The 11,132-nt window shown below is 53.6% G+C and overlaps 2 protein-coding genes across 2 annotated transcripts; both read right to left on the reverse strand.

Annotated features, from left to right (window-relative positions):
• Window positions 1-482: 482 nt before the first annotated feature.
• On the reverse strand, window positions 483-1,631 carry C30H1orf74 (chromosome 30 C1orf74 homolog). Its single transcript, XM_009807460.2, has one exon. The coding sequence runs from the start codon at window positions 1,629-1,631 to the stop codon at window positions 780-782; it is 852 nt and encodes a 283-aa protein (XP_009805762.2). The 3' UTR covers window positions 483-779.
• An 869-nt stretch (window positions 1,632-2,500) lies between these two features.
• On the reverse strand, window positions 2,501-6,255 carry IRF6 (interferon regulatory factor 6). The gene is made up of 7 exons (XM_009810724.2): window positions 6,082-6,255; window positions 4,965-5,169; window positions 4,409-4,531; window positions 4,159-4,305; window positions 3,552-3,944; window positions 3,017-3,135; window positions 2,501-2,722 (listed from the first exon to the last, which is right to left on the reverse strand). Exons 1-7 carry the CDS (start codon window positions 6,253-6,255, stop codon window positions 2,501-2,503), a joined length of 1,383 nt encoding a protein of 460 aa, XP_009809026.1.
• Window positions 6,256-11,132: the final 4,877 nt, after the last annotated feature.

Here is an 11,132-nt window from a genome sequence, read left to right on the forward strand (position 1 = left end):
GCCCAGTGGCTGAGAGGACTACAAAATTCTCTCCCTTTATTTATTGCCTCCCTAAATGGGAGGTATTTGACCGTGGACCATCTCTAGCGATACCTGACAAAGAAACCCAGCTCAGGGAGGCTTTTTAGCACACTCCCCTCATCCTCCCCCCCGTGCACTGCCTGTCCTGAGCAGTTTTCCCACCTCCCGCCCACTGGGCCCAGTTCGACCCGCCGCTCTGTGAGCCTGTCTCGTGGCCAAGCGTCCCCACAGCCACGTCCACTTCCCTTTCACTGCCAGCACCACATTAATTCAACAGAGACAAGGGTTTTAAGCCCTTTTTGGAGCTGCACTGTGCAGGTTTTACGGTAGCACTTGCCCCTCGTTCAAGCGCAGGCTCAGCTACGAGGTGGTGTGTGACACTACCTCACATGAGTAGTAAATATGCTATGAAGCCTACAATAAACTTCACAAATTCAAAATACTGTGGTGTTCAAATTTATTAATCCTCAGCTGTTCGCAGCAAATAAATACACCCTGGCTTTACAGGGCACACTCCGCAGTCCGGATGGAGGCTGCAGAGCAGCTGTGAGTGCGCACATCCACACACCGGTCTTCTGGGAAGTACACGTTTGATTTGCAACTGGCCTACAAGGTCCGGGGCCCGAGATGGTCAAAATTCAGCCTTTGTTGCTCACGGGCCTCTCGAGAGCCTCAGTGGGCCTCACATACAGAACCGGATCTCTCGCCTCAGTCCCTGATGGAGGACAGAAATAGGCCAAAAAGTCCGAGTTTGTGTTTTACAAGGCAACCGCTGGAAGAGACACCACCTCGCACAAAATGCAGAGATCTACAAAGTCACTCTGCGCGCTGAAGGCCTCCTTCAGCTCATCGCACCAGGCATCCAGCACCTCCTTCAGCTCCGCGCAGAGGCTCTCCGGGATGCTGAAGGAGTAGATCTGGACCCTGAGACTGTCCCTTATCCTGGGGCAGGAGGCCTGGACCGTGAACACCCTCAGCGGCGTCAGCGCCAGGCAGTTCTCCGCACCCTCCTCCACGGAGAAGGCGTACGCCGCCGGGTAGCCCAGCAGCACCCCGACGACGGTGCAGAGGTTCCAGCCCGCGGGCACAACCTCGCTGGAGGACACGGGGCCGGTGGCGGTGGCCTCGGCGGCCCGCAGGTGGGCAAGGAGGGCAGCGAGGTGGCCCCTGATGGCCTCGGCCTCCGCTGGCCCGCAGAGAGCCGGGCACTGCCGCCCCGCGGAGACGTCCATGAAGGGCGCGGGGCGGGCGCGCAGCACAGCCGTCAGCCTCCGCCGGGCGAGCCCCGGGTGCAGCAGCAGGGCCGAGCCCTCCACGCCCAGCAAGTGGAGGCGGCGCGGGGCCAGCCCGGCCTCCCTCAGCCGGGCCAGGTACCGCCGCAGCTCGGCGGGACCCGCCGCGCCGCAGTCGTACAGCAGGGCCGGCTTCAGCCCCGCCGCCACCGCCAGCACCTCCCCGGCTAGCTGCAGGGCACGGGCCGCCGGCAACCGCCACCGCCGCCCGGCCGCGGCCCCGGCCCCCAGCTCCTCCCGCGCCGCCGCCACCAGCCGCGGCGCCGACAGGGCGCTGCCCGCCGGGGCCTCCGCCTCCGCCCCGGCCGGCGGGCCCATGCCCGCGCTGCGCTGAGGGGAAGCCACCGCCGGGCCCACCGCTTCCGGGTCGGCCTCGGCGCTAGCGTGGGCGGTGGCCCGGGGCGGAGCGGCTGGGTCCCGCCCGGAAAAGCCGCTCCGCCCCGGCCTAGGCCCGGTCCCGCCCGGGAAGGCCGCTCCGCCGGGCGGAGCGGCCTTCCCGGGCGGGACCGGGCCTAGTGGGGAGCAGCCTTCCCCGGGCGGGACCGGGCCTCAGCCGCTCCGTCGACAAGGAAGAGGCCGTTCAGCAGCAGGTCGCTGCCATCACCCTCAGGCAGAGCTCGGGGAAGCAGCGGGGCGGGGAAGCACAGCACAGAGCTTTCAGAGCTGTGGTATTAGCGTGCTTCCAGCTTCGGGTGGCTTCAGAGCTGTTTATTTTAAATATACACACGCACAACGTCCACAGATGTATACATACCTATAAAAAAGCACACTGGAAGAAGTGTCAGCCTCCCCGCTTGCAGCTACAGACCAGTTAAAGAGAAATAAAACCAGGCAAGGTGATATTCTCCAGGCGGTTTTAATAGAGCACACATTATTTTTTTCCCCTGCTACTGATCAAGTATTTATATACAATGTATCAATAGTGGATTAAAAAAATTACAGAATTGAAAATCAGTTTTATACATATTGGTTGTATAAGCAAACAGCTGAAAACAGCAAAGGAGCTAGAGGTACTCATGTAATCCCCTCTCTTTTAAACACTTCTGAAACAAAAGTAGCACAGACTGCTGAAATTGAATCAGATGACCAGATTTACAGATTTTATTCAGATTTAGGCAAGGCGCTCTTTAAGAAATACTTTTCTGTATATACAACGTAAGAAACCATGGGGCGAAGCGAAGCGTCTGTCACTGTGCCGGCAGGGGCTGTGCCATGTGCATGGCGGGGGCCGGCATCGGCCACCCCTCCTGGTGGTTCTGCAGCAGGCGGTACAGCTGCTTCAGGTGAGCCACGATGTTGTCCTTGATGTCGGGCGTAGAGATCTGGAGCCGCACGCTGCCGCTGTCAAAGGAGCGCGTGAAGTCACCGGAAAACATTTCGTAGATCATCCGGGCCACAACTGGAATGACCTGTTTAGAAGCAGCCAGTTGTTTTAGCCTAACAGTCGTATATTCCTGTTATTTTGCAGGAATACCCTGCCCTGGATGCAGGGGATGGTTTCCACAATAACCTAAAGCACACTCACACACTGATGCTATTCGGCACACGTAATATTTGTATTCGCCATGACAAAACCCACCAGCCCTGGTGTCAGTAACCACAACAGAGAAGAACAGGTCTCTGGTATCTGTGGGCATCGACCCAGAGCCAAGGCACCAGCCCAGCAAGGCTGGCACGTGTCACTTCAGAGCCTCAGCTCCTACCTGAACCACAATCAGCTTCCTCTCCCTCGGTTTTCCATCAGGCCATTCTTCTCCAAAACAGAAGTAGATCTCATATGGTGGCTGTTTCTCAATTTGCCCTTTCTGGTGGGCAATCAGCTCTAGGAAGAAAAGCAGAATGCTGCGGGGTTGTCCTCTTTCAGTTAGAAACGTTCACCACATGCCACCTCATTATGTCATCCCAGGTCTTACCTCCACGCAGTCCTTTGCCAGAACCACCTCTTACATATACACAATTACAGCTTATTTCTTGAACCCAGAAGAGCCACCCTTAACAGCAAGGCCCACCAATGTTTTTCAGAGCATTAAATTAGCATGCATTCACTCTATTCCGATGCGCACCCGCTGCATGATCCACGGAAGTCAGGGAAGCGTTGGCCCTACCCAGGCTCCAGGCAAGAGCCAACTCGCTGGTGCATCCAGGCTGAGCCCCAGTGCAGACCACCCTTTTCCAACAGTGCCACCAAGTGCCCAGACCAGCATACAAAGCTATTTTCCAGAAGCAGAAACTACCTACCGCTTAGGAACGTTTCCAGACAGAAGAGTTTGACTTTCTTTTGCCTCTCAATCAAATTTGGTGTGGTGGAGGAAGGCGCACAGGGACCAGACCAGTACACCTTGCACTGGCAGAGCCGGACAGCGTAGATGGCATGGCCACTGACCTCCAGGATCAGTCCCCTGTCCATAACATCCAGCAGCCGACTTGTGAAGATCTTCTGCCTTTCGTTGGTGATTTGCTCTGTTCCTGGAAACTTTACTTGCTCCAAACTAATAGGCCCAAAGAGCTCTTCCTGGTCTGGCATAGGACCCAGCTCTCCGTAGAAAAGTCTGCATCCCTGCGGGTTGCTTACAGTCGTCGTCGGTCCAGTCTCCTTTCCTCGATATTCAAACTTGATTTCTAGGTCTGTCACTGAGAGAGAAACTGTCAGTGTGGCCTTTCCCGGACCTTTGCATGTGCTGCATCGGCAGTACAGACACACCACGCAATCCAGGCTACAGTCACAGGGATATTTAAACTATACACAGATCTCCATGCTAACAAGTGAACAGCCACAGGAAAAAAGTCAAAACACTTTCTTTTTTTAAAGTACAATGACAGAAGCACCACAAAGCCATATACATACTTGGCAGAGAGCTGATCCAGAGCTCAGGGCTGCTGAAGAAGTCATGCTGCAGCACAGTTGGGGGCATTTCCACATCCAGAGGTTCATTCTTTGGCCACACAGCTTCAGGGCTGCAGTTTTCCGCGCTGGCTGGAGCCATTGGAGAATCTACAAAAAGGAAACAATTCTTCAGTAAACCAAGATTTTATTTCAAGCATGCACCAATTTACAAGCAAATACTTTCACTAATACATTAGTCTATGCCACCAACCATTGATATTAAGAAATGGAAATGTCTCTTGAATAGGGACATGCTGAGACTGATTCAATTCTTCCTCTTCTTCCTCATCAAGATCATTATCCTTTTCATCCCATGGAGCTGAGCCAGTGGAACCTGCAAGCAAACACATCCTTGTGGGTAGTCGATCAGTGAGGAACACTGCAGTGTACTTCTTGAAAAAATATCTGATCTTCATATTAGCTTTGCACAATATTGGAAAGTTCTTTGTATATTTTCTGAATATAATTAAGAAAAGGAAAAATCTGATCTGTACAACACACTATTTCTACTTCAATATATAATTCTAGAAAGCTAAGGCAACAGATGAACTATCGCCAACACTGGACTGTTTAGCAGAAAATGCACAACTGTGCACAGCTTTATTAATTTTAGTACGGGTACACTATGGTTCAAAATCCTCTTAGTACAACCGGGCTTACACACGGCAGCTGCTTTCTGCTGCACACAAAGGCAGCTTGAGAGTTAAAGCCACGGAGGGAAAGGAACGCCTGCTCAGTAACCAGCCCTGTGTCAGCAAGGCCCTCACCTGGATTAATGATTGATCCCTGGGACTGCGGGATATCGCACACTTCATAAATTTTAATAGGATTCATGGGCACCTCCTTGGTGCCATCATATATCAAATTAAATTCCCGGCTTTTGTTAAGAGCACATCGGAGCTGGGCTTTCCACTTTGCAGGGTCTGGCTCATCGACTCCTTCCTGGTACTTTCCCGTTTCCACAGCCCATGCCTGGGGACAAAGTACACTGTGCTCAGTCCGGCCCTCTCAACAGAGCAGCTTTTATCAGAAATCAAACTTCCAAAAACATTCACTGTAAAATCCTTCTCTTGCAGAAGCCTTAACTACAGCTCTTCTGATAACAGCAACGGAAATTCCTGCTTTAATAGCTCTTCCCATTAAAAGAAGGGGGAGAAAAAAAAGATGCAAATCGAATTTCCAAAAACCATTAGCAATTCTAAACATGCATCTTCATACAAGTTAAGAAAGTATAAATTGTACAGGATTATGCACTGAGTTTTTCTAGGTGTCTCAGGTTCAATACCAAAAGTCATTTTTGACAGCGATCCATGCCCTGCGTAGGAGGAACGGACTCGGTGAAAACAGAGTGGAAGAGCAGCCACAGACATGCAGCTGGCCCTCTCCCTCTCCCACCCCAAAATCAGACTATCACTCCAAGATCCCTCCGAGGCAGAGGAGGTCAGAAATTCCTCAAAGGAGTGTAGGAGTTGTAATGAATCCCTTGGGGTAAGAACATTAAGGACAGCAGTGATGCGTATTGGAAGTTTGTGGCGGACCTCTTAAGATTTATGTAACAGTATTTAATAGTTTGCTGCAAAGAACAAGCCAGCTACCACATCCTAAACCGAGCAGATGAAGCAAATAGCAGCAGTGTTCCAGAGTCCATGCAATTAGAGATTGTCGGGTCTTTGGTCGTCGGAAAGGGTTAAAGAACTCAACACGTTTCAGGCAGTGCCAAGCTTGGCATCCAGGTGCACAAAGTGGCTTTTCTGAGGTCAAAGAAATAGGACAAAATGTGCCTGGAAACAGCTACCGAGATGCCTATCCAGCTCCTGGGCCAACAATTCAACCCTTTGTCTCTGTTTAAGAGCCGTGGTACATCCGAGCTCTCCTCGCCCTCACCTTGAAGATGGTGTTCTCCTCCTCGTGCTGTGGGCTGTGCCGAGTTGCATGCTTCCAGGGGATCTGAAACCGCTTCGCTTCTCGGTTTAGCCAGATAAGGCCGGGATACATACCGCTATCTACCTGGGCTACCAGCCACGGCTTCAAGCGAACTCTTCGCGGGTGTAACGCCATTGTCTACAAAAGACGGGGATAATAGTAGACCAACTGCCAAAGGTTAGTTAAGACTCATATGCTTCAAAAGAAAAAATTAATTTCATGAAAAAGGACCCTAAGCCGTGTTACTGCTATTGTTTGTTATGTTACTGCACACTGAAACCACTAATGCAGATTGAGCGAGGTGACTCTTCTGGCAGAAGGAGTTACAAACGTGTCACGAAGCGAGGATCATAATTGTTACAAGAACAACAAGTCACTACTAAATATTCCAGTAAAGAGCGATGGCGTGTTATTTGCGTTAACTGAGCGCACGGAGGGCGAGCCCCAGTCAAACTGAGCTGCAGACACTGCGCGGGAGAGAAAGCCACGAGCAAGCCACAGCAAGAACAGGCAGCAGAATTTCAAAAGCCTCCACGTGCGCCGTACCGAAGGGGCCTAGCTGAGCTAGTTCTTCTTCAGTCGTGTCAGACTTGCATCCAGGAGGAGAAAAACTAACATATGCTGAATCGGAGGCTTTTGCCCTGGCTGACGTAAAGGTGGAAGCATCAGGCTGAAGTGGAGGGGACCGTTTTATCAGAGACAGACATTCCTCTGCAAGTCATTTCATGACTTTTTCATGAATGCTCTGAATGCAGTATAACCATTTGCAAACATCACTGACCTATAATAACCAGGATGTTTATCCAGAAGGACATGAACTGCAAGTCTGCCTGCGCTCGTGCTAAAAATCAAGTGATGTTGACTTAATGTTTAGGGTTTTTTAAAAAAACAACACTGCAGTTAACTGGTAAAATCTGTTGTTAAGTAGCCCCGTGCTACACGGGTGCTTAGAAGGTGTATCTCCTATATTCATTTGCAAGTCTTGAAACAGACACGAGAAATAACAAATATTCCCATTAATAAAGCAGTTACAGGATAAATAAAACCTTTGCCATAAGCTCTGAATACTGCTGCAGGAGTTGCAAAATGTGTCTAGTAGCAGAGATAGAGGTGATTAAAAAATCCTATCCAAGAACTAGTCTAGGAACAGGTTTTATTTGTTCAAATACCTGCAGATCCCATTCGGATGCAAGTGCTCATACAAAATTAATCTGAACACAACTTATTTTATCTGTTAAGCAAAGAAAATGTTCAGATTCAACTGCAAATCATCTTTAAAGAACAGTTTGAAAATGTGCTTTGTCAAGGACCTGGGGACATTAGCAGACTGCTTCCCAGGAGCTGCAAAGGATCAGAAAGCAACCGTCAAAATTATTCTTGTGCTTCTGAAACTGCTGTATTAGTTATCCATGTGAAAAATCCTATCAGAATTAAACTTTCAGTAGTGTGTTTGCAAAGACTCAAAGTCCAGGTTAATCCCAGACTTAGAATTGAGATTAAAACCAGGTATCGATTTCCCTTGCAAAGGCAAAAAAAGTGACATCTCACTGAAAGAAAGAAATCCTACTAAAGCCTGTTTCCGCAGTCTTTTACACTGCACTTTACAAGCAGTCCCCTCTGCTTCTAATAGCATACGCTGCGTACACACGGGTTTGCGAGACAAGGGGCAAATTCAAACCCACACACCAGGGAGAAAGGTTTGTGCCTCTCTCAAACAGAACACGCTCGGTCACACGGAAGGTGCGCTGGTGCTGCCGTATTAGGTTTGAATTGTCCCTCGTCTCACAGACAGCGTCTGTCAATACGAGACATTACAATGCTTTATGACCTTTTATCACCAATGACTTGTTGACACAATAACCAAGAGCAAATCAACTTGAATCCCATCGCTCGGCTCAGACGGTGAGTCAGCCTCTCACAACCTTCAACTTCGATCCAGTGGGATCGACTAACGCCAGCGGCTGCTGCTGCTCCGAGAGCTGCAGGGGTGAGCTCGGGGAACATCTTCACGCTCTCAATTGGCTTTGCCAAGGGAGGCCTGGCCCTCACTCAAGACTCCTCGGTGCACATACCCAGGAATCCTCCAGTTTGCTTTATTTCCACTCAAACTGGCTGGGCGGGGGGGGGGGGGTTGGGGGGGTGGAATTAGCACATCCTTGTGCTGCTCATGCATTTCTGGTCAGTGATGTAATTATTCCTTGTACCCCATTATTATTAACTAAGTCGGATGTTTTTCCTTGGAGGGGAGACGTTCACCCCAACAAGAACAGCTCAGGCAAACTGGGGAATGAGGAGGCACACTGCAGCCACCTCCCTGACAGCCGCAGACGGGTGACCAAGGTCAGGGACAGCCCTGGTTAACTGCGGCGACTCTCGGGGCTCCGGCGCGGTGCCTGGCAGCGTAACAACACACAGCACACCAGGAAAACGCCACCTGAAGCCTCGTTCAGCCTTGCTGCACAGATGCTTTTGCTCCCCGCCTGCACACCCGAGTGTTTTCAGTGCTCCCACTCCACCCCGTTGACAAAGCCTCTATAGAAGGAAAGGGTCTTCTCTGGGTTCATTGCTGCCATACCACAGACCTCATTCCTTGCTCGTTACCTTTGTTTGATTACATTATCCTGTATTTAGTGGATTTGTAGTAATTTTTTCAAAGGCAAGCAGCTCAACCCTTAACATTAGCGTTCCCACAGAGAAACGGGCTGAATTTCCACCCGAGTATCCGACGCTTGATCACCTCCCTGCACCAGGAGCCTATAGCTCCTATGTTTCAGAGGTCTGTACATCACTTTTCTGGCAGCCACCCCTGCTCCCCTGCCCTGCCCAGGGCGAGCAAGACACCTGGAGCACGATTAACTCTTACAATTCACGGTCCCCACGCCCTGGTCTGGTAACCCCAGCCCTCTGCCATGCCCGGACAGCCCACGACGTCGTGAGTTCGTCCAGGTAATTGGGGTTCTTGGGGTGGTATCAGCTGTGGCCCAAAACCTGCTGCCGGTGAAGGGGGCGGGGGGCAAATACCACCCTCGCCCTAACTCTAGGCCTCGGTTTAAGCCAACTTGAAAGACGTAGCCTAGGGCTAACACAGCACAAGCCGCGGGAGCAGACGGGGAAGGGCGCAACAAACAGACATTTTCAGCGGGATTCACCCTCCCGGCTGCCCTCGGGCCGCGACGACCCCCCCGCGCCGCCGCCCCTCCCAGCCCGGACGGGGACGCGCCCGCCGGCCCCGAACCTGCCCACGGACACCCGCGTGTCCCGCGCGCAGCCCCGCGCACGCCGTGTCCCTGCCGCCCCGCGCGTCCAACCGAACTCCCCCGCCACGGCAGCGGCCAGGAGCCCCACGCGGAACGGGGCTTCGCCAAGGGCGCGCCGCGGTCCCGCGAGGCCGAGCGGGGCCGCGGCGGGGGTCGGGCCGGGCCCCGCGACCCCCGCAACTTACCCCTCCGGCGGGCGGGGACCGGCTCCGCGCCCGCGGGGGCTCTCGGCCGCCCCGCGGGGCCCGCGCGTGGGCGCAGCGGCGGGGCGGCGCCGGGGAGCGGGGCGAGGGGAGCGCGGCCGCGGCGCACACTCACCGCCCGCTCCGCCCTCACCTGCCCAGGTGCGCCGGGCGCAGCCGCGCCGCCGCCCGCTCCGCCCACGGCCGCGGGGGGGGGGGGGAGCGCTGCTCTCCGCTCCGCGCCCGCGGGGCTGCGGCAGCGCCGTGCCCCCCCGCCCGGAGGTCTGGCGGCAAGCGGAGCGCCCGCAGCCCCTCGTCTCTCCGCCGGTGCGCCTGAGTATCTCGGGGAGAAAGGAGAGGGTCCCCGTTTCCTTCGCGGCTGCCCCCGCCCAGCCGCAGCCCAGGCCCGCAGCCGCGGCTAACGCGAGGGCAGGGGCGCGCAGCTCTCGCCCCGCCGTGTCCCCCCGCGTCCGCCCGGCCCGGCCGCGGGCTCCGCCGGCCTCGCCTCTCGTCCCTTCCTCCTAGGTGGAGAACCGTGACTCAGGGGTGAATCCTGGTTTCAAGAGATCACACAATTCTTTACTCTTCCGTTTCAATCGAGCAGAAAGAAAACAGTGGGAATTTCCCTTCTCCTTCCCCTCACGAACACTGCGGATAGTGCCGAATCCCGGGTTTGGAAAGGCCGACTTACGTCCAAAGCTCAATCCCGTGCCAAGACTTCGGAACGACGCGAAATTTTTAAAATCTTCAGGCACAGAGAAAACCTCATCCTGCATTTTGCTTGGCAAGTTTGCCTTGCAGGATAAATAGTTCAGGCTCCATTCGTCACTGAAATGCAGCCACTCAGAGGTAACATTCAGCAGGAGTTCATCAGCACAAAATAAAATCTTTCTGGCAATAAGCAAAAGACAATAGGTGACACCCAAAGGTCAGCGTTTTCTCGGTGGGACAGCACTGCAATGGCGGATTTTAGGTGGGTTTGGTTAGTTGTCCCTGGCCATTTTTGATACGCAAAACAAGGGACAGCTGCTCCTGTAATAGTACCTTCTATCGTGGTGTTATTCCTGCCGTATAAGAATGGGCAACGGTACGGCCAATTTGGTGAGCAGCTGGGAAGAGAGGCACGGAGACGTTGGGCTGAACTCCCAGCCAAAGTATGAGGGATCTTTGATCTCTCCTCAAACGGGTCAGCGCAAAAGCTGCCGTTCATCCTCCCTGCATTCCTCCTGTCCACGTGTCCGTCCTGCCTGGCGACGGGTAAATTTAAGGATGCTTCAGGTTTGCTTTCCTTTGTGGTCTGATGCTGGGGGAGCTTTGGAAGCAGAGACGGACAGTGGTGCTGCACACCCACCCGCCCGCCCCGGGCTGTGTGCGGCAGAGGGGCCGGGAGCAGCCCTGGGCAGAGCTGTGCTCTACCTAGGCACACTGCAAGGACACCTGAGGTTGCCCAACCCACGAGAGGGGTCTTAGGGCGAGTCAGGGCTGGGGTATTTAAAATAATGGAGCGATGCGGCAGAATGACTAGGCGAGGGCCGCTCCAGCGTGGGCGAAGGATCTAGTCTTGCCTCCGGTT

Source organism: Gavia stellata, chromosome 30 (assembly GCF_030936135.1).
Source record: "Gavia stellata isolate bGavSte3 chromosome 30, bGavSte3.hap2, whole genome shotgun sequence".
Classification (NCBI taxonomy): domain Eukaryota; kingdom Metazoa; phylum Chordata; class Aves; order Gaviiformes; family Gaviidae; genus Gavia; species Gavia stellata.

Excerpts from the sequence above, each read along its gene's own strand:
- IRF6 (XM_009810724.2), bottom strand. The coding sequence starts at position 6,255 with ATGGCGTTACACCCGCGAAGAGTTCGCTTGAAGCCGTGGCTGGTAGCC. Across the intron at positions 4,532-4,964 it reads GGGATCAATCATTAATCCAG|GTTCCACTGGCTCAGCTCCA; the intron begins GTGAGGGCCTTG and ends GTTTGCTTGCAG. Across the intron at positions 3,945-4,158 it reads CTGGATCAGCTCTCTGCCAA|TGACAGACCTAGAAATCAAG; the intron begins GTATGTATATGG and ends TTTCTCTCTCAG.
- C30H1orf74 (XM_009807460.2), bottom strand. The coding sequence starts at position 1,631 with ATGGGCCCGCCGGCCGGGGCGGAGGCGGAGGCCCCGGCGGGCAGCGCC.